Source organism: Primulina huaijiensis, chromosome 3 (assembly GCF_012295235.1).
Source record: "Primulina huaijiensis isolate GDHJ02 chromosome 3, ASM1229523v2, whole genome shotgun sequence".
Lineage (NCBI taxonomy): Eukaryota > Viridiplantae > Streptophyta > Magnoliopsida > Lamiales > Gesneriaceae > Primulina > Primulina huaijiensis.
Window position 1 is genome coordinate 1,835,800 of NC_133308.1, and position 23,105 is coordinate 1,858,904.

General features: G+C 38.8%; 3 protein-coding genes across 6 annotated transcripts; 2 read left to right on the forward strand and 1 right to left on the reverse strand.

Moving 5' to 3' along the window:
- The first annotated feature begins 2,512 nt into the window (after positions 1-2,512).
- LOC140972928 (protein ACTIVITY OF BC1 COMPLEX KINASE 3, chloroplastic-like) lies at positions 2,513-13,537 on the forward strand. 4 transcript variants are annotated; one of them, XM_073435408.1, is made up of 10 exons: positions 2,513-3,963; positions 4,668-4,935; positions 5,026-5,409; positions 6,796-7,199; positions 7,707-8,314; positions 9,101-9,436; positions 9,593-10,148; positions 11,069-11,255; positions 11,355-11,721; positions 12,987-13,537. In XM_073435408.1, the coding sequence occupies exons 4-10, from the start codon at positions 6,980-6,982 to the stop codon at positions 13,113-13,115; spliced, it is 2,403 nt and encodes an 800-aa protein (XP_073291509.1). In that variant the 5' UTR covers positions 2,513-3,963; positions 4,668-4,935; positions 5,026-5,409; positions 6,796-6,979; the 3' UTR covers positions 13,116-13,537. The 4 variants fall into 4 exon arrangements, with proteins under 4 accessions (XP_073291509.1, XP_073291510.1, XP_073291511.1 ...); XM_073435409.1 differs by lacking the exons at positions 2,513-3,963; positions 4,668-4,935; positions 5,026-5,409 and having other exon boundaries at positions 6,801-7,320; XM_073435410.1 differs by lacking the exons at positions 2,513-3,963; positions 4,668-4,935; positions 5,026-5,409 and having other exon boundaries at positions 7,050-7,199; positions 7,702-8,314.
- A 2,343-nt stretch (positions 13,538-15,880) lies between these two features.
- On the forward strand, positions 15,881-18,425 carry LOC140972929 (receptor-like protein 3). The gene has a single exon (XM_073435412.1). The coding sequence runs from the start codon at positions 15,942-15,944 to the stop codon at positions 18,072-18,074; it is 2,133 nt and encodes a 710-aa protein (XP_073291513.1). The 5' UTR covers positions 15,881-15,941; the 3' UTR covers positions 18,075-18,425.
- Positions 18,222-22,593, reverse strand: LOC140972930 (YTH domain-containing protein ECT4-like). The gene is made up of 9 exons (XM_073435413.1): positions 22,375-22,593; positions 21,630-21,706; positions 21,385-21,520; positions 21,182-21,255; positions 20,420-21,010; positions 19,563-20,156; positions 19,259-19,471; positions 18,993-19,139; positions 18,222-18,885 (listed from the first exon to the last, which is right to left on the reverse strand). The coding sequence occupies exons 1-9, from the start codon at positions 22,400-22,402 to the stop codon at positions 18,643-18,645; spliced, it is 2,103 nt and encodes a 700-aa protein (XP_073291514.1). The 5' UTR covers positions 22,403-22,593; the 3' UTR covers positions 18,222-18,642.
- Between the last annotated feature and the right edge of the window lie 512 nt (positions 22,594-23,105).

Consider the following 23,105-nt stretch of genomic DNA (forward strand, 5'->3'; position numbering starts at 1 on the left):
GTCTCTGGTATAGAAGCACTTCGAACCATTGCCTTCTAGATTCCAGACTTTGTACCCTTTTACCCTTTCAGGGTATCCAATGAAGATGCACTTCCTAGCCCTTGCTTCCAGCTTATCTTGCTTAACATGTGCATAGGCTAGACACCCGAAGACTCTCAGTTTTGAATAATTCGCTGGTTTGTTATTCCACAATTCCATTGGGGTTTTAAAATTGATTGCACTGGACGGACATCTGTTTATTAGATAGCATGCCGTGGTAATGGCTTCTCCCCAAAAAGTCTTTGGAAGACCAGCGTTTAACATCATGCATCTTACTCTTTCAAGAAGAGTGCGGTTCATTCTTTCTGACAGTCCATTTTGTTGAGGGGTACCACTAACTGTCATGTGTCTGGTGATTCCCTTGGTTCTGCACAGCTCCTTGAATTCTTGTGACAGGTACTCCAGACCATTATCCGTCCTTAAGTATTTGAGTTTCTTGTCTTGTTTATTTTCAGTCACAATGAGCCATTCGTTGAACTTGATCAATGCCTCATCTTTTGTTTTAAGTACAAAGACCCACACTCTTCTTGAGAAGTCATCAACAATGGACATGAAGTACTTTCCTCCAGCATGTGTCGGGGTTCTCGAGGGGCCCCATAAGTCTGAGTGTACATATTCAAAAGGTCTCGTTGTGGTATGACTTCCTTTTGTGAACTTTACTCTTTTAGCTTTTCCAAGGATGCAATACTCACACTGGTCCAGGTAGTGAATTTGATCTCCACACAATAGGTTCTGCTTTGATAGATGGACTAGTCCTTGCTCACTTACATGACCCAGCCTGAGGTGCCAAAGTTTTGATACATCTTTAGTGGTTTGAGCCACAACAGACTTGCCTATCACTGTTGACCCTTGAAGTATGTACAGAGAATTCCTCTTGAGTCCTTTCATGATCACTAGTGACCCCTTTTGAATCTTGAGAATGCCACTTTCAGCTTTGTAAGTATATCCACTTGAGTCAAGTGTTCCTAGAGAGATCAAGTTTCTTTTAAGATCAGGTACATATCTCACCTCACTTAGAATTCTTTCCATTCCATCATGCAACTTGAGTCTTATGGAACCAATACCCGTCACTTTGCATGATATGTCATTTCCCAGTAGTACCAAACCTTCTTCAATTTCAGTGAAGGTTTCAAACCATGATCTGGAAGGGCACATATAGAATGAGCACCCCGAATCAAGTATCCAATCGTTGCAAGTGCTTTGTTCTGATATTGAGAGTACTTCTGCAGACTCATAGCCATCACAAGCCACAGCAGCTTCGGCATTCTCCTTTGGTTTTTCTTGTGATTGTTTTCTCATATCAGGACAATTCCTTTTATAATGTCCTTCCTTGTGGCAGTGAAAACATTTATATCCGTTTTTGCTTTTGGATCTTGACCGGTTTCTGTCAGATTTTGAGGATCTCAGATCATTTCTTCCACGAATTGTGAGGCTTTCACCTTGCACACGTCCATTAGACTGAATCTTCTTCTGTAGTTCCTTGGCTTGTACTGCCGACTGAACTTCTTCTAGTGAGATGGTCTGTTCTCTGCCATATAGCATGGCATCTCGTAAATTTTCATATGAGCTTGGAAAGGAGTTTAACAGGATTAGAGCCTTATCCTCATCTTCCATCTTGACATCTATATTCTCAAGATCGTCCAGAATTTTGATGAATTCATCAATTTGAGCAGATATATTTTTTTCATCTCCGATCTTGAATGAATATAGACGTTGCTTCATATACAGGCGGTTGGCTAGGGATTTGGTCATGTACAGATTTTCGAGTTTGTTCCACATGCCAGCAGCCGAAGTTTCTTTTGATACTTCCCTGAGCGGTTTATCTCCGAGGCACAAGATGATGGCACTTTGTGCTTTGGCAAGAATTTGCACCTTTTCTTTCGAATCACCTGGTATCGCATCTTCACCCTTGAGAGCTTCTACCAATCCCTGCTGTATCAATATGGCTTTCATCTTGATTCTCCAAAGGCCAAAGTCATTGCTTCCTGAAAACTTTTCAATATCGTATTTCATAGAACCCATCTTCTTGATCTTGGTGGTCGTGGGTTCGATTCCCACAGACGGCGCCAATTGTTAGGAATAACCGATCAAGCACCACAGTTCATGTACATGCACGCACAATGAAACGAGACTATGAAAATACACAAAGAAAAAAGAAATGCGATCGAGTTACGTGGTTCGGCTTTTAATAGCCTACGTCCACGGGAAAAAACGGAGCAGCTTTCTTTTATTGATATAACCGAGAGTTTTACAAGTGCATAACCAAGAGTTACGTTGAATTACAATTGAGATTATTCCCTCAATTTCTCAATCTCTCTCTATGCAGTGTCCTCTCTTTGTATCCTTTGTCAAACGAGTTTCTTCCGATCCCACTCAAATCCTGGAGTGCAACTATATATATAGTTTGTCCTTGTGTTTCCAGTCTTCACGGCACTGCAAGTTGTCCAACTGATTGTGTATGGCCCAAGCCCACAATCACTTGACACATTGTCAGGGCTGTTGCACACGTCGCATAAGCCATGCGACTTAGGAATCTTCCTTCTAGATGGTGTTACGCTGTCTGGATCGGATCTCGATCGGCGTTTTCGAGGCGTGGCCCCTCGTCCTTTCTCAGGCAAATGATCTTCCGCCGGCAATGAGCGGCGACTGGCGACAGTTGACATCGTCGAATGAGCTTGCACTCGGATCCGAATATTTTCAGCGATGGGGACAAATAAATTAGGGAAAAAGAATCGGAAATTATGTATTTATTCTGCAGACAGTGGCGCGAAAAATGTACCGGTGGCGGGAATGAGAGGATTTGCGATATTATTAGACTATTAATAGTTGGTTAATTGATATTTAGTTAGTTAAGGAATTTAGCTTTAATTTTAGTTCTATAATATGGTATCGGTAGTGCTTTCGCTTCATTCTCTGATTTGATTTCGATCGACCATCGTTCCTTCTGGTTATCTTCGGTAATCAATTTGTTGCAGCTATCTTTGATTGTCATATCTCTGTTCCAGGTTGATTACGTCAAAATTCATGACAAATCAAAATTCTTCTGTGTGGAATATGCCGCTTCGGTCTGCTATTGACGATCCGTCGAGTCCTCACTCTGACAATCCAGGGCGCATCCTACTCTCACAGCCACGTATCGACGACAAACGGGCTCTTCATCGTTGAGAAGTAGAGCTGAATTGGCAAAAACCCCACCAAAAACTTCATTGCCTAGCAGTAAACACGCGCGCTGCTGCACTTCGAACCCTCGCCAGAATGCCAATCTCCGCCTCCATCGAACGGACGCTCTTCAAAGACAAGGACGGCGGCGGCGGCGGTGGTGGTGGAGGAGAAACCCGTATCACCATAATCAAAGACCGCTTTTTAAGCTTCTTAGTATGGCAATTCCTTCAATCTACTTGCACATTCTTCATCTTTAAGACCATTTTCCTTTCCCCCTTCACAGCGAAACCTTTCACTCCCACTTTTCTCTCATTGCTTTCTTTCCTTGCCATCCACTTTTCCCTCCTCCTTATTTCCATCTCCATCGTTTTTCTTTCCTCTCCTCATTTCCTTTACGTTGCTTCGACTATCGATGTTTCTCTTGCCTTGCTCCGCCTTATTTTTGTTCCCGGCGTTCAAAATTATTCGGAATCGAAGAAGAAGTTGGAGATTGGTTGAGCTTTGCTTTGTTCGTGAGCGTGTTCGCCGTTGCGGGGCTTTGTTTGCTATTTGCATCTGCTGGGGTTGCGATGTTTATTGTTCCAAACAGTAAAAATAAGATTTTGAAATCCAAATCCCATGAAATCCTTCCAAATCCTGGTTGCCTGTAAGAGACCTGGGTTAGTTGGAATTTTGGGGTTTAGAGGTTTTATGATGGGCCTGTTTTATGCTTTGCATTATATTTACAAGCAACGGTGGGTTTTGCGCTTCCCGATTATTCAGGTATCCGCTGTTTCTTTATCTCCAAACATTTCTTTGTATTTTTGGTCAGTTTACCAAACAGAAAACGTGCAAAACAATATGAATTCCCTTGAAATTGTCTTGGGGATACGGGTTAGATTAAAGATCCTAGAACAATCTCTCATGGAGCTTGCCACGAATAGTCATCTCAAAATGTTATCGATGAGGGAACCTGAGCCAGATGAATTAGGAGGAATCGTGATTCAAAAAGTCAAGATTAGAGAGCATATTATATATAGAAATTTATTACATGTTTCATTATGCTTTATATATTGAAATTCGTTTGTTGGGAATTATGGGATTATCATTATTATGTTTTTTGAATATGAGATAATTATAAAGATGTGGGAAGCTTGCTCAATGTTTAAAGAAATTACCCATAGTTCTGTGTGACGCCCACCAACAATTCGAATTGATGAATGTAGTTTGTTCCACGCTATTATTTTTACTAAGACTATGAGTATGTTCCTTCGCTGAAACTAAAACAAAAAGCCATATCCATTATCTGCTATAAATGGTTATTTATCATATTATAAAATCTAACTTCGAGGTTTGACTATGCTGAACATTCCGTAGTATTGATCATTTATTTCCTCTCATATATGATATCCATTTCCATAAATTGAGAACTATTGTCTCGTTTAACGCAATATACTGATCTATCTGCTTGTGTTAACACTTAACAGCGCCCTCCTTTCTTTAGCTTTAAGATGGGACTTCCTCTAGCTGTTGGACAAGCTTTAAGGCTTTCAGCTGCTGGTTACTTGTTATCAGGTTCACTGGCATTTTTCCTACCTGCTGAGTACAGAAGCCAAGCCTCAGGGAGAAAGTTTGTTGTTGAACAGATTATATTCTACTTTGGAAGTTTTCTAGTGATTTTTGGTTGGGAATTGAGTGACCTCCTACACCAGGTTTCTCCGCCAGCTAGCTCATTGTTGCTACTTCTGTTTTGTTGTGCTGTTTGAACCCTTATAAATCCTTCAATGCTTCTAGTTTGAGTCCTTTCTTTTTACTTAGTCTGTTAACCATAGTGTTTCTGTACAGGTGCTTCACACAAAGAGGTTTGTATTTGCACCTCCAAAAGAATCAGCTGCAGCAGAGACAAATCCAAGTGAGCAACTTTTAGTGACACTTGAGGAAAGCACGCCAATCTCTCTTTTGTAACATCTTGCTTATCTTGATCTCTGTATGTTGTGTGAGAATAATGTTGATACGTGGCGTCGAGTTGCATTCTTTGAGGAAACAGCCGAAACTTATAAAAGAATTATATCTGCATGCCTGGGGCCTCTGGAAAACTTCACTAAAAAACTTGCTGAAGGTGTAGAGAGTTCATCAGCTTGTAACTCGCTGCAGTTGTCTTATCAGTTAACTCCGACAACTAACCAGCTTGTGGTTTTGAGACTTTCAGAATCATTTTATGACTCCCAGGTATAATATCAGATTATCAATGTCCGGGATCACACCCAACAAGTGATAATCATCCAAGTTCTGAATTATAGGATCATGAACTTATCTAGGAATGTATTGTTTGCTAATGGTGCAGATGCGTGATCAGATCATATTTTTTCATTTATTTGGAATTTGCTGTTTTGTGCTATATATTCTATATTTATATTCACTTTTCAAGTGTAACATTCAACCTTGAGCACTCTGAAATTTGAGAGTTATGAAGCAAAACTGGAGTTCTGATTAAATTAGCTTGTTTTAATAGAACTAGGAACTCAAAAACTGCATTTAGTGGCTGGTGGTATAATGGAGTGGTTTTTGTAGAGTGATAAATGATTAGATTTTGGTAGATAAAAAATCATTGGTGATAATTAGTGACATATTTTGTACATGTGATTGAAGATAGGGTATCTAACATGTATAACATTGTATTGAGTTATGAGTATTGCCTCTTCCTTTCATTTTTCTCATCATCTTTGTATCACCTTCCCGCCGTACAACTTCTAACTCCAAGCTACGCTACTTTCTTGCCTCTTCTCCTACTCCTCTCCCTCCCTCCTTTTCCAATAGTTACCCCTGCAGCTGCAGCACTTGTCCTTTGCCAGCCCTTTGTAGCTTATCTGCTTGTCTTTGGCTTCCCTTCCCCAATGCCAGTCCAGCGTTTGGGTTTCATTTTACCACTTGGCACCCCATTTCTCCTTGTCTCGCTTCCCTCTCATTCCTCTCCTCCCTTTCATTTTGCATCACAAGTGATTTTGTGTCACATCAACAAGATGCTTTTATCCATTATATATGGTGGAGAACTGAGGGTATATCAACTGTGGAGGTAGGTGAGATGTGGGAGGAGTACATTGGAGAAACGAGATGCATTTATTTATCCATTATATATGGGCATGGACAAAGAATTTTGGGCTGCATCCTTCACACTAAATGAAGGATTAAGCCAGATAAAATATCATATCCAACCTAATCAAGACCCTACACAAAAAATGTGATGAAAACCAGCACTCATACCCTTCGTACTGCGCTATGTTTAGTAACTCTGAAAGAGTTTATTATTTGGCACCTAGGAAACCTGATCAACATCGCTATGAATAAAGATTGCTAAACATTTGGATAGTTAGTTAGTTCCCTTGAACTTATTGGATCATTAGTTAGTTCCCCCAACCAACAGCACACATTTTGATTGAAACGCTTTTGATGAGTAGTGCATCAATATGGATACCCTCTTATTTACACATTCAATAGTAGCATGGATTACTGGATAAATTAATCTACTAGCTTTATAGTGTGTGGGCATATCGTAGCAAACTTCGAGTGCCACATTTAAAGGGGAAATGAAGCTAATTTGTTGACAACTATTTTCAGCTTTGCTCATGGTGTGCACGAATTGTTGCCTCCTTGACTGCACGATCACACAAGGAGGACAGGTCTGGTGTTGCTCAACGGTCAGGGAGCAATACTGCTGTGATCTCTAACATTGCTATCTTGTCTGTTAGCTGTGGAAATTCTCATCGGGAAAAGGACCAACATACCATCCACACATGATCTCATGGGTCCTACTGGAATCAAATGGGCAACCATGAACACAGGGAGACGAGAGTCAACGAGTAGCACCATGGGAAAAATAAGAGGCAGCCATGTTTATGCCAAAGCATATGCATTGGCTGACATTTTGAGAAGTTCAATTTATCTAATCGTTTCTGCTTTTCACGATGAGATGCTGAATAGTGACAAAGCGGGAGTTCTTGAGAAGGAATGGATCATAAGCAGTAAGCCTCTGTATGGAACACGTGAGCTGCTTCTACAAAAATTGCACCTCTTCTTGGATTTCCAGGCTAATTAGTGCTTCGATTGGGTTTTGGGTTTCTCTTCGTTCGTCTTCTTTAAGTCGTAACGTTATTCTTACCTTTTGTTGTGGCTTATATCTATCAATGTTAGTTGGTGAAAGTGTAAAGAATATGTAAATGACATGTGGTCTTGTGCGTGTATTTATCCCAAGGAAGATGACCCAAGTCCCCAAACACTTGAAACTGGGTTTCCCATATTATCTTTACACTAGCACAAGTGTTGTCTTTTGCAATTATTACAACAAGATCACTTGTGATCCAGAGTTATTGTAAGGTAATAATCAATCAACCTGCCAATTATTCAACGAGTAGTACGGGTTAATACGCCCTATTATTACATTTATAATTACAATGAAAACAAATATTTTAACATAAAAGTAATAAGTTTTCGTGTAGTTTTTGTGATAATTATATTCATTTGAAGACTAGAAGTAAAGAAGTTAGCTGGAATTCCCGACGCTCGTGCGCCTATGAATTCCACCTCAATCACTGTGCCTTGCTGCGTCGGTGCCACCAGACTGAATCGTAGGACACCAACGTGGAAAGATAGGCCGACCAGAGCGGCGCTGGTGGAGAAGTCGAGACCCGTGCCTGCCCTCAGAGGCGGAGGTGGAGGCGGGACGGGAGGTGGGGAGAATGCCGGTTCTGTTGTCCTGCGTGTGAGAGATGACTCCTCCACGTCCGCAGCTCTTTCCAGAGACCGAGCTGACGATATGCAAGCAGAAGCCAGGGCGATGGCCCGTGCCGTTAATGCTTCTATCTACAGCCCAGAAGATTTGACCCGTATGTATGGCTCCCGACCAGTCAAGGTGGTGGGCAGGGCGGTGGAGATTTTCGCAGGATTGGGTACATTTGCTCTAAATCTGTGGCTGGACCGAGTCAACGGCCTGCTTGATAGGAACCAGAGATTGCGGGCTGTTGAGCTCAGAAAGACTTTCACCAGATTGGGACCTACTTTTGTCAAAATTGGACAGGGCTTGTCCACGAGGCCAGATTTGTGCCCACCAATATATATCGAGGAGCTTTCTCAGTTGCAGGTACCGTATATTTCATTTACAATTAATCCTGGTTTATCGATTTTTTTTATATGAGTATTGACAAATCAGATTAAAGGGAAATGTATTTTGTGTGATGATGCATTGATCAGGATTGTCTTTCATTGGTGAGATGAAAGATGCCATCAATTTTTTATTACTTTAGTATGAAATGTTCATAGAAAGTTTCACATCTGCTTTTGGAACAATAATTGTAACTTTTAATTGCAAAAGCTTGTATACTTACTTATTCATTTAATCGATCCTCTGTGTTAAGAAAATGTTTTATGAGGTCTCCTGTTTTCTCCACAGGACAAAGGTACAAGTGAACTTGCTTCATGTTGAAAGAGATTCATTATAATGTCTTATAAGCATATAAATTCTAGTCGAATTATATTTTTCTAAACAATTATTCACTGCACTTTATTTAATGTCAGACAAAATCCTTGAAATGATGATATTTAAGTTCAAGATCATCAAGTGGGTTTTAAGGGGGAAAACATTAAAGTAAATCAATGCAAAATTAGCTTTCACAAACTGCTTTTTTTTGCTTTTAAGTCTTCCAAGTCTTCGGCTTTGAACCAAAATCTGTCTATTTCTTCAAGCATCAATAATGCAACTTTGAGCCATCACATTTTCGAATTGCAGTCTTATTAACTTAGTATTTTTTTCTTCTCTTGTTGACACTAGGGAAGTACTAGAATCAGGACGATATAACTTAGGCGTTACCTGATATTGTTGCTAAGTTGATTAAATGTCGTGGTGATTTTCTTTTTGTTGTTGGAGTAGGATGCATTACCGACATTTCCAGATGAAGAAGCATTTTCATGTATTGAGAAAGAGTTGGGATGTCCACTTGATTCTATTTACTCATCAATATCTGCATCTCCAATTGCTGCTGCCAGTCTAGGCCAAGTTTACAAGGCACGACTGAAGTTTTCCGGGCAGATTGTTGCTGTGAAGGTGCAAAGACCTGGTATTGAAGCAGCGATAGGGCTAGATTTTTATCTGATACGAGGCTTAGGATTTCTTATAAATAAGTACGTTGATATAATTTCAAGTGATGTTGTCGCTCTTATAGACGAATTCGGTAGAAGGGTTTACCAAGAACTCAATTATGTGCAGGTAGATTTTCAGATTATTTCTATTTCCTTGAAGCTCATCCAAGTTTGTAGTAATATTGCACATGGTGTCTATTAGGATACACCCTATGCCCTTCATTTAGTAGTATGATCTAGAAAGCTAGTAGGTTTGAATGTTAATTTTGACAGGTCTATGCAGGAGGGTCAAAATGCAAGGAGATTTAAAAAGTTGTATGCCAACAAAGAAGATGTTCTTGTTCCAGATATTTTCTGGGACTACACGAGTGGAAAGGTGCTAACTATGGAGTGGGTTGAAGGGGTCAAACTAAATGAGCAAGATGCCATTGAGAGGCAGGGGCTCAAAGTTCTGGATCTGGTAAACACCGGGATTCAATGCTGTCTTAGGCAGCTGCTTGAGTATGGCTATTTTCATGCTGATCCTCATCCAGGGAACCTCTTAGCGACACCTGATGGGAAGCTTGCTTTTCTTGATTTTGGAATGATGAGTGAGACTCCTGAACAAGCAAGATCTGCGATAATTGGTCATGTTGTGCACATGGTTAATCGAGACTATGAGGCTATGGCACGTGATTATTATGTCTTAGACTTCTTGTCCCCTGATGTAGATGTATCTCCTATTGTACCAGCGCTAAGAAACTTCTTTGATGATGCTCTAAATTCAACTGTGAGTGAGCTCAACTTCAAGACAATTGTGGATGGTTTGGGTGCTGTCTTCTATCAATATCCGTTCAACGGTAAGGATTTACTTTCCTTGAAATCATCTATATTGACTGCATTTGATAGGTCAAGTCTATGTGAGAACATTGTGACTCCTACTTCACGCAGAGGAAGAAATTTTTAGGCTATATCATTGTTGAAAAGTTGATTGCCAGATGGGCTTGAGTATAGGAAAATAGAGGAGAGTATTTGGGCCATAATGATGTAGAAAGCTGTCTTCAGCTACTGTTTCCTGGCTGATGAACAATACCTGAGAATGTGGTTTCCTGAAAGTGAGTGCTGGTTTGGTTTATATGTTAAATACGGATTAATATTAGTGAAAACTGGCTTGAAGAAAAAGCATTGTTCATCATTGCAGCAAGAAAAATCCCTGATGCCACTGAAATTAACTGTCCAATGTACTACATTTAGACTCCTGATAGAACTCAAATGACAATTTGATGTCTGAATACAGTTGCATCTCAAAATTCATAATTCTGAGATGATGAGTTGAATGAAGGTTTAGTATTTGGCTTAATTCTGTTGTATGCATAAATGTGGCTTGTGTTTATGTGTATGCATTCATTTGATAGCCTGAAGCATAATCTTCTTATAAATCCTTGACTCAAGTAAAAAGTATGAAGTCCAGAGTAGCAAAGATCTAGCCACTTTCTATCATAGTAAAGGAGGCCAAATTCACCCATATTTATACGGCATTATTGTTGCCACTTGTCTGTAGTACATATATAATCTGTAGCAGGTGGTAATTGTTCTAAATGTTGAATTGAAATCAGTTCATATTTAACCGGTTGTTGTAAATTAGAAATCTGTAGCAATTTATGTTAGCTAAGGAGTTCTGGTGCTAGGTTGTTTATTCACATAATTCAAATATTATCTACAGCTATTATACTTTCATCTCTATTTCTGATTGCTATTTCTACTTGACGTATTTTTGCAGTGCCAGCTTATTATGCCTTGATTTTGAGGTCTCTCACTGTTCTAGAAGGTTTAGCTCTATATGCTGACCCTAATTTCAAGGTGCTGGCTGCATCATATCCATATTTTGCTAAAAGGCTTCTTACAGATCCGAATCCATATCTGAGAGATGCACTTATTGAGTTGCTTTTCAAGGATGGGAGATTCAGGCATGTATAGTCTAAATTGTTCAGTTCTGGTGTAGTGTATATGCTATTCTCCCGAGTCATTGGCAGAATTAGAAGCTTACTTTCATTGTTTTTGCCCAGGTGGAATAGATTCGAAAACTTGCTAGTCCAAGGGAAGAAAGACCGAGATTTCTCTGCCAAAGATGCTTTGCAACCTGTTCTCAAACTATTGTTGGGTGCTGATGGTGAAGAGCTGAGGGTTTTGGTAATTAAAGAAACTGCTCGCGCTACTGAAGCTATTGTCCTGGGTTCTGTGCTTGAATCATACAACTCTATGCCTGATCTTGTACGGTCTCTTATCTATAATGCTAATGCAACCAGTCCATTTGCAATTAACATCGCTGAACAGGAAAGTATGCTGGAGCTTAGGGCACAGGTATTCAGGATATGGGCGCTTCTACAATCCTCAAATAATTTTGATCCCAGTATTTTGCTGCCCATACTTCAGGTTAGAATTTATCGCGTTCTTTAAGTTTTTACTTTACGCAAACTGCAATACCTCCCTGAAGTCTGGGTAACATTACATCTAAAATCACAGTGTTCGGGAATAACATTCATGTATTGTTAATCCACCGTGAGAGGTAATTCAAATAGTTATGCTCTGAGCCTCTGAATATCTTGAATAATCAAAAACTATAAAACTTGAGCTAGTATGTGTTATGTTATTAGCTTGTCACAAATATAACGATTTCTGGAACTAATCCATACCCTCTAAAGAAATTAGCCAAGTAATCAGCAGATTTTCCCAAAAGGTCAAATCATTGTTGCGAAGTGGGGATTTTATATGCCATGATCTGTGAATTATGCTTTGAATTCAAAACAACATGATTAGGTGCATTAACATTGCAAATGAACCCCAGGAGATGGGAATGTTTAGATCTTAGTTCTCTCACCATTCTCTATGCCGCAATTAGCTCACAACTGATACGTCCTGCTACGTTCTATGTAGACTTTAAATTGGTTCAAGACCTATTTTTTGTTCTTATTTTTTTGTGTAATCAAATGACAAAAAATCAGTAACCTATAATAGATCTCTATGATATTCTCACTCGGCATAAACAGCATTGATATATTTAACAATATCTCTGTGTATGAAGTATGAACCACAATCCCAAGGGAAGAGAAATTTCAAACTAATGAACAGCTGACTAATGACCATCACCTTGGGAATTTTGGAACTAATAAAAACAATCACGATCCCAAGGACAGAGATATCTGGTCTAGTTATTGTCAATCAACTAGACTTCCTAACCAGCCTAAGGTGTTGTCAATACTTACAAAATAAATCCACTCATTGGATTCAAGTTTTGTGTGTATATCCATAGGGGTTGTCCCCTGAAGTGGAACCCAACTTACATGTTTCACTCAATCTATAAGCAGTATGAACTCACTGAGATTTGACAGTATCTCACACATGGTTTGATTTCAATTCCCCCAGAAATATGCCAATGATTCTTGAACTCTGGTTTAAAGTAAGATTGGAGGTGAAAATATGATATTGGATGTTTGGGATTCTTTCTCATCTGAATAATCGTTTATGCAGAAGTGATTGATGTGAAAGGGAAAAGGTGGACTGTGATCCGTAGTGTATCATATTATGAGTTAGCCCCATTTCAATCCATAGTCGATGAAAATAGTATTTTGTTGTTTTGCTTTCGAAAAGCAAGTATACTCATATATAAGCTGACCCAAGAAGCTTTTTTACCGAACCAGGTTCTGCAAGAACCAGGAGCACGGAGATTGGGAGGGCGTTTGGTTGGTGGAATCACTCAACGATTCGCTGCACGCTTACTAAAGCAAGTTCTCCGGGCTCCACCCTCAAATCCTGCTCCCACTTCATAATTTCTACCAACTACTATCTTTGTAAATTGGTTCTTTTATTTATTATTTTCCCTGGGTAGGGGCTCGATACCTCATCTGATACAAAAGATAAACAGAAACTCACACATGATATTCTGCTTCAGTCCGAATGTTTATCCAGTGTATACCTACGGATAGCCGGTGCAAGTTCCCGTTAAAAAAAATACAAAAAAAGATATACATGAAATGATTTCCTTATACAGAGAAAATTCCTCCCACGAATAAGACAGTTTGACTATTGCAATGTAAATCTTTCATAGGCATTGTTCTATTTTATGCCCTCTGTTTTTTGCTTTGCTAATCCACAATTGGAATGTGTAGTTATATTACTTACATTTATGCGCAATTTTACTTTATACATTGTAATTTTACAATTGGTTTGGTTAATGCTTATGGAACTCTCTTCGCTATACCTTGATTTATTCATCCATGCGTAATTGACCACAGTCTTTATCAACATTAAAGAATTTTGTAGTTTGGGGGTTATTTTTTCATATATATTTCAAGCATGAATTTTAAAAGATACATAGCATATGGATTATAAATATTTAGATTTGTCATAAATATTGATTACAAATCATAAAAGGGTTCAAATCCCAGTTGTGTGAGTCCTATAATCAGATAGGAATTCCCCCACCAGAGACGAAATCAAAATTTTGTAGTAGGATAGGTTAAATTAAATACGAATAAAAAAATTTTACGTAAAAAAATCGATATATCGAGATCTATAATATCATGATGGAGAATACTTCAATCATATATATATATATTATGAAAAAGGATAGCAAATTCTAAAATTATGAAATTTAATGATAGAATATGATTCGGGTTAAAATATTAAAAGAATATTTGAGCTAATTCCATAACATAATAAGAACAGTTAGCAATTATGCAATGGACAAGTAAGACTAAAAATTTAAAAACATTTTGTGCTAAGCCCACAGGTATGGGGATAGATAGACTGGTTTCGTAAAAAGGATAACATTACACACACCAAAAGTGTACGGATAGTTTTATAACATTAGTTATTTGCCTGATTTAAAATATATCTTCGTTTTTTGTGTAACAATGACAATTAATAAATCATTTGAAGAGATAATTTTGACATATTTTCCAACAATATTTATCTATGTGTCTATCGTTGAGGTGACACTATAATAAAATATATCAAAATTATACCTCCACTAGGTGAGTAATATCTCAGCGGTCGGTATAGAGATAAACACGATTGACGAACAACATATCAAAATTATTTGAAAAATTTGTTAAATAAATATAATTTATTTATTATCTTTGCTGGGTAGAATTTGAATCCATCTATCCAAACACGATCTCAAATTATGTTGGTGCAATAAATATCTTTGCTGGGTAGAACAATGTTGCTTGAGCTGTTATACTATTTAAAACATATTATGTGAAAGTCAGTCATACAATCATATATGTAAAGAGTAGGTCTTTAGTGAAGTGATCTCACGAATTTTCATTCGTAAGAAAGGTCAATCGTACTCATATTTATTTATTAAAATATCACATTTGTAAAATTGATGTATATCTATTAATTTTGTATGACTCTACGTTAAGGCATTTTGTCTATTTTTTTTAAATTTTACCATTTATTTATTTTTATTTTATCTTTATAAAAAAAACAGATTGTAACATACACGAAAGGCAAAAACTTGTGTGAGACGGTCTCACGGGTCGTCTTTGTGAGACGGATCTCTAATTTGGGTCATCCATGAAAAAGTATTACTTTTTATGCTAAGAGTATAACTTTTTATTGTGAATATGTATAAAGTTGACCCGTCTCACAGATTAAAATCCATGAGACGATCTCAGATGAGATCCATTCTACACGAAAATATGCATCCCAGTACTAGTATTATTATTATTATTATATAGTAAAGTAAGAACACTTGAAGTAAAACTAGACTTACAAGTCACAACGACCTTTTGCTTTAGCTGTTGACCACACGCTAATCAAGCACAATATTCAACCTTCTCCCGCTGAGTGTGCCGTGCCTCCCACTCCCCTGGTGCTCAGCTGTGCAGTATTTTTTCTATGACATGAGAATTCATAATCAATATTTTTCGATGTGCATCGGATAAAACTCGATCTAATGAATTAAATTGTTAAAATAATAAACTTAGATATTTTTTTTTACATATTATATTCGTTTTTAAATTCAATTTTTTATATATATTTAAATTGAGGTGAAACTTCAAGCGGGGATCTAAAAGTCAAACTAATGATTTTAAAATCAAGAAAGAGACGAGGAAGCTGAGTCAATAATTTACACTGCCCAATGGGATGAATCCATAAGTTGGTCCACTATTGTTCTTATTCGTAGTCCTGGCTTGTCTTTCAAATCTGAATGCCCTTAGGACTACGACTCATGTCTCTATCTGTTTTCCTAGTTGGTCCAAGCATCTTTTACTTATATCCTGATCACTTTTTAATTTTAATAACAATTTTCCAATTTATAATCGAAGATCGGTTTCTATTAATTTGATTCGTTCGGTGACCGAATGGTCTCCCCTACTTGAAATATACACTCCCCGATTAACGGGTAATGTAGAAAATGTGTTTCTATAATTATTTGTAAATTAATTTTTTTAAGATATAATATAATATGAGATCGGACTTGTAATTCAGTGGTCTCACCTCTGTCGGAATAATGGGTTTCTCCGAGTTCGTGAATTGTAATAAAAAAAAGATGTAATATAATATAACAATATAAAGAGGGGAAGGTAAAATGTACATACAAAACAAACACACAGCAAAACTTAATCCAAATATTCAACCCATCAATGTCAAGTTTGCTCATCTTTCTTCTGCTCGTTTTCTCTTCTTCCCCGAATGTTCTCTGCTGCCATCAAATCGAGCGTCATTCTCTCCTAACTTTCGATCGATACATCTCCGCCGCCATCCCTCTGAATTGGTCTTCTTCCGCTGATTGTTGCGAATGGGAAGGCGTGACTTGTAGAAGCTCCGACGGTCGAGTCAGCCATTTATCGTTGCCCAGCAGAGGCCTCCGTGGAACCATTTTTCCCACCTTTGTTCTCAACCTTACTTTTCTTTCTCATCTCAATCTTTCGAGAAACCAGCTCTCCGGCCCTGTTCCCGACATCGTTTTTGGTCGACTACAAACACTGGACTTGAGTTACAATCGTCTCTCTGGTTCAATCTTTCAAGCCAATCTGACATTGCCCATTTCCATTCGAACCTTGGATCTGTCTAGCAATCTGTTTAATGGGTCTATTGATCCTTTGTCACTTCGTCTAGGGTCGAATTTGATCCAGTTCAATGTCAGCAACAATAGCTTTACGGGGCCAATCCCTTCATCTATCTGCAGCAGCTCCCAGCTTCTTGAGACCTTGGATTTCTCCATGAATAAGTTCAGTGGCGTTGTGGCTCCGGGGATCAGTGGGTGTTCTAGATTGCAAGTGTTCCGGGCAGGTTTCAACGTTCTGTCGGGATTGATTCCGTTGGATATGTACAATCTGAAGACCTTGGAAGAAATTTCCCTCACAAACAACCAACTTTCGGGGCCAATCGACAACAGTATTTCTATGCTTTCCAATCTCAGGATTTTAGAGCTCCATGTCAATGAATTGAGTGGTGGGATCCCTCCAGATATTGGGTTGCTTACGAATTTGGAACAGCTCCAGCTTCACACCAACAGCTTGAATGGCTCCGTGCCACCTTCTTTAACAGATTGCTCCAATCTGAAAACCCTCCTGCTGCGAAACAATCTGTTTGGAGGTGAAATTTCGACCCTTGATTTCTCTAAACTCCAGCGTCTTCAAGCCATTGATTTTGGCAACAACAGCTTCGCCGGAGAGATACCTGGAAGCCTCTGTTTGTGCCGGTCCCTGACTGCGATTCGGCTGGCCTACAACAAGCTAGTGGGTGAAATTCCACCTTGCATGGCTTCATTAAAATCTTTAGCCCACCTCTCGATTTCAGACAATTACCTGTCTAATGTTGCTGGTGCTTTGGAGATTCTCAGACACTGTGACAATCTTGAGGTTCTCTTTCTATCCAGGTGCTTCAACAACGAACCGATGCCGGACCTCCTGCATCTAAATGGATTCCAAAATCTGCAAATACTCACTCTGGGAGGGTGCCAGCTCAAGGGTCGGATCCCTCTCTGGATTGCTAAACTGAGGAAGGTCAAATTGTTAAATCTCTCCTACAATCAAATTTATGGCCCGATTCCGACTTGGTTAGGGGACATGCCGAGCCTATTTGTCCTAAACCTTACACAAAATTTCCTGTCTGGAGGTCTTCCACCCAAACTAGGCCGGTTACCAGCTTTGATATCGGATAACTCAAGTTCAGATTTGAGTTACTTAGCACTGCCTTTCTTATTCGACAGTCTTCAATACAATCGCCTGTTTAACTTGCCGAGGGGACTGAAAGTCGGGAACAACAGGCTTACTGGCAGTATCCCAAAAGAGATAGGGCAGTTGAAGCTTCTGCACACACTGGAACTCGCCAACAACTTCTTCAACGGTAGCATCCCTACCGAATTGTCCAGTCTCGTTAATTTGGAAAGATTGGACATGTCGGGGAATCATCTTCAGGGTGAGATCCCAAGATCACTAGAAAGGCTCCATTTCTTGTCTGCATTTAGCGTCGCCAACAACGATCTTCAAGGAGAAATTCCAAGGGGGGGCCAGTTTGATACGTTCCCCGCTTCTTCATTCGAGGGGAATCCAAAACTCTGTGGCATTGTACTGCATAGAAACTGTCAGGTAAAGTCATCAGTTGAAATGCCATCAGAGGAAGAGGAGGAGAGTTCGCCTGATATCCCATTTGGGGTTGGATATTTCGTAGGCTTTTTTGCGGTCAGTCTCACTTTGATGTTTCATAGTCCGTGGAGTGTTGTCAGGGGTGTCAGCCCTAGCATTAGGTATCCACTAACCAGGTCAATGTAACATTGCCGTAACCTCATGTTTAAATCTCATAATGATAATGGTATGTATCATATGTGGTATTTTACATCAAATATGTTTCATGATGATTCGAATTCAGGTAGACGTTTTGATTGTGAGTTAATCACTGCAACGAGACAATTTTGAAGATAACACGATGGGAAAATTCTTAAATCAACTAGAGTTTTGTAGTGCTTTATCCAACCTTGAATCTAGCTTTCTCTTTCACGATACAAAAATAGGCTAGGCTAGCTTTACAAGATCAGATAGCCGACTCCCACAAAAGAAAGGTAAAACACAGAAAACTGAGCATTAATAAAAAGGTAACATAAAAACTAAAAAAAGGAAAAACAAGACTCCTAAAACCCAAACCCTGTAAACACATGAAAACCTGCCAGCACCAACTAAACATGAGGAAAAAAACAGGGCTCCATGCTACGAAAGTCTTCCAATATATAGCTCTGGGACTTCATACATTTCCAGCAACCAAGACGTCAAAGGGCACCACCAATGCTTGCCATAAAAGCTTCAAGTATATTTCAATGGGTTTGCCCTTCCAGCATGGTCGAAACTAGCAACCATTCGCAACCCCATTAACTACAATCTTCTCCGGAACAGTGGCAGATTTGAGATTATCTCCAGATTTTGGAGGGGGGTCATTTTTCAAGGTGGAAAAATCCCCAATTGTCTTTACAACTGTTGTCGATTGTTTGTTCAAATCAGAGGCCACCTCTGATGATTTGAGAAGCTTTGGATCCCCATTTATGTTTTCCTTGTTCTTCTCTTCAGAGGGTTTTCCTTCCCATACTTGAGCCTAAACGACGAAGACCAGAAAAATGTGAAATATACATGCATGACAATTGAAGGTTCACAGACCAGTACAAGAATATAAAATTAGAAATAAGTACATCATTCACTCACTTGCTTCTGGAATTGCTGTTGCTTTGCTTTCTTCTCCTGAATTCTCTTCTGGCGGTCCTCGTAAAAATCAAAATCATCCAGGATACATTGTTTAATAGCATGATCTTTAAATATTTTGAGCATCTGAAGCCCCAACTCCAGTCTAACCTGTATACAGGATTAAAACATTTATTTTTAATATTCCCTCCAAAATAACCAAGAACCAATTAAACTAATACCACCAACATTGTTGACAGTGAGTCACATAAGATAAGCAAATATAATACCTCCTGTGTGTCCCTACTATTAGTAACTGGTTTGTTTTCATTATCTTCAAGAATGATGTGTTTCAACAGACTGTTTGGTACGTCCTTCACAATGTGCCACCTAACAGGGAAACAACCAATCCACTTGTCCTGCTGCCAATACTCAACATTCTTGTTAAAATCAACAGGCCCACCCATCTCCCCAACACCAACAAATTGACCACTGGTGTTAACCTAGGCAAAGGAGAACATGTCAGAACAATTATAAAGGAAAATGCCATCAACCCAAATAAGTAACCACACTGAGTTATAGATATGCTTTTACGGAGAAGAAGAGGAAAACAGGGCAGCCTCCGGGCTTTGTTTGAGAATCCTGGTATGCACTATCCAGCTTCTTGTTACCATTGGGTGTGCTGGTCCAGACATTGTACTTGATGCTCTTATGAACATCATCCTCACTGTATGACTTGATGATAAAGAACCTTGCATCTGCGTAGGTTTCAGGGAAATCTGGTCGGTTGTACTGTTCCCGGTCGGGGCACACACTTGACTTCTCTTTATCATAATCAGCAGCCCCGGTTAAGGTAATGTTTTGCCCTTTGACAGCGAGAACAGTTGGAGTGAAGCCCTTCGGACTCTTGGAGATTTTAGCTCTTGGTCCTCTGTTCAGTTCATTCAGACCATCCATGCTCTCGTTGCCATAACCATAGAGACCATTTCCTCTTCCCCTGGGCCTATACTTACTATCAAGAGTCATCCAGTCACGTCCATTTGTTCGTGAATCATATCCATTAGATCCATAGCCCAGACCCGACTTATAAGCTTTTCCGTATTGACCATAAAATTTATTCGGAAACAATCTATTCATGTATCCATTGGATGTGTTCATGGCAGACATTGGCCTTGGGTGGTGCAATCCCTGAGGATGAAAAAAGTAGTATCCTATTATTTATATGTTCGAGAGGATAATAAAAAGTTAGTAAGAGCTTAAAGTGTGAGCGTCATCAATCCCTTGTGCAAAACAATAGGATAAAGAGACCAACATGTAAATGCTTCAATCAAGATGCGAACTGCTTCCGTCAGGATGCAAAGAATTAGCAGATAAGAAAATAGATCAACAGGACAAAAATACTTTACAGAACTGCAAAAGTTCATCAATGGTGGTGGTCATATTAGGCATACCATGAAGTGATGTTGGTTATTCTGACTCCGGGATGAAGGAGCATCATTTACATTTGCACTTGACGAAGTCAAGGTAGAACTACCTATAGATCTCGGCTGTCCATCCAAAAAGTATGGGCTCTCCATCCATGGGAATGGTACCTGTATACCATCGAATCCAAACCTAGGATCCTGATAACCAGACGTCGGAATTCCGCCAGTCAAAGAACTCCTTCCATAGGACCCATTCACATTAAATGAAGAGTTGTATGTTGCTCTCGCTTGTGCTGAAACATTATTTCCCTTCGTGGTCCCGCCATTGGAAATGCCATTAGATTTTGAATTAGCAGAATCAATAGGCAATGATGCTTGGTCGGCTGCTGCAGCAGTGGCTATATCCCCTTTAGGGGGTGCAGCCATAGTGGGGAACTGACCACCTGTTGGTGTCAGCGACTGGAAATAGGGAGTTGGGTATTGATAGTGCTGAGCTCCATATGTCTGACCATCATGTCCAACCGTTGGAACAGGAGAAACAGCGGGAGAATAAGGAGCATAAGGAGCGTAACTATATCCATGGTGGTATAAAAGTGATGTGTTGTCCCCATAAACACCCTGGAAATTTTCCAAATGAAGGCATGATATTAAACAATAGAGTTTAAACTTCAATCAGTCTCACAGCTAACATATCAAGAATTTACAATAATTAATCACATAAATGCCACATATTATTAGCCAATCGATATGCCTGCACCTAAATAAATAATCAGGAGAAAGAGATCTTACTGCGGAAATCTCTGACCCATCAGGATTCACAAATCGGTTATATTCGTCCCAGTCATTAGCACTCCCATCATAACCTAAATGCAAAGGGGCGGGTTAATATCAGGAATATGATACAAACAATATGAATCCAGAGCAAATTCAATAACCTGCACAATCAGGAGCATAAACAATAGAAAACATCAAGATTTACAGGAGCAACTTACCGCTATAATAGTATGCAGGGGAAGGATAACCACTTGGGAGGTAACACATTGTTGGATCCATGAAATCCGGTATTAGAGGTGAGATTGATCGATCTGCCTGAATCCTATTCACCGCATTAGCAGAATCAACTGAAGGCTGAGAGTTCACAATCCGAAAATCATAGAAAAAGTTTGAGATATGTTAATGCCCCAAAAGATTTAAACAATGTCAGAAATATAATTTAAGCACAATAAAGCTCAAATACCTTTTTGGTGGCATCCGAAACTTCAAACGTTTTTGCTTGTGAATCCAAAGTCAAATTCTGCAACAAATCTGCACCCTCTATAGCAGATAACAGTAAAGGATCGCATTTTTTTTAGCCCATAACGGATCCTCTGTTCCAAAACTTCGATGAAGCAATGGCAAAAAACATAAATAATTCATGCACTAACCAGCTCTTGCTTTAAAACAGAAAGAAATCCCAAGTTGATGTCATGATTCAAAATAAATCTCAGCAAAAAAAAAACCCATTATCCTGAGTTAGTGCGGGATAAAAACAGCAAACATTCAAACTCCTTCCCGTATGAATCAATAGCATATCAAACTTTACAGTTAAATGAAGCTTTAGAAAAACAAATTATTAGATAAAAACTTCCGTCTAGCAAAAAATGGTTTCAACGGCACTTAGCAAGAGGGGAGTATTCAGCCAGCAGCAGGTAAATCTGCACGTATATGATACCAAAATAAAAATAAAATTCCTTGTGATCCAGACCCAAAAATATCAGAAAAAATATATTTTAAATTTTTTTTACCCCACCTAAGAGCTAACATCTTAAAACCCAGCTCAGATCTACAAAAAAAAAAAATATAAATAAATAAAACGAAACCGAATCTAAAAATAAATAAGCACATAAACAAAATAAACTAAAAGAATAAAAAAAAATTCCACAAAACCGAGCCAAAAACTGAAATTATAAGAAAAACCACACAAAAAATCAGCTGAAGGATACGATCTGCGGTAGGAGCAACGGCAGACATGACCTATGGATAAGATCCTTCTTTGTACGGAGTAATCAATGGAGAAAGTAAGCGGAACCCTAAAACGACAGCGAAAAGAGGAGTATACGTCGGAGCCGCCACAAAGCAAACTCTAGTAGGGTTTGGGATTGAGGAAGCCAAAGGAAATTTTACGGGTTCGTTTCCGTCTTAAATTTAGTGATTTTTCAAATACTTTATTTCCTTCTCATCCCTTCTTTTCCGTGTATTTGCATATCTCCCCGTCACTCCGGACAGCTGAAACGTGGCCTTTTCTCAATGGCTTAGTTACGTCACTGCTGTATCATAATATTTGTTGGGACAATAAAAAAAATGTAAAATAATAGTTTTCTCAAAAATATAAAGAATATTAACTGTAAACTATTTTTAAAAATACCTCAAAAATATGTCTATTTAATAATAATAATAATAATAATCATAATAATAAATATATATATATATATATATATGAGTAGGTCTCTTGTGATACGGTCTCACAAATCTTTATCTGTGAGACGGGTCAACCCTACCGATATTCACAATAAAAAGTAATACTCTTAGCATAAAAAGTAATATTTTTTCATGGATGACCCAAATAAGATATTCATCTCACAAAATACAACATGTGAGACCGTCTCACATAAGTTTTTCCTTATATTATATTCATGTGTCCCGTTACTATGGTCTATAGTCATTCGATTTTTAC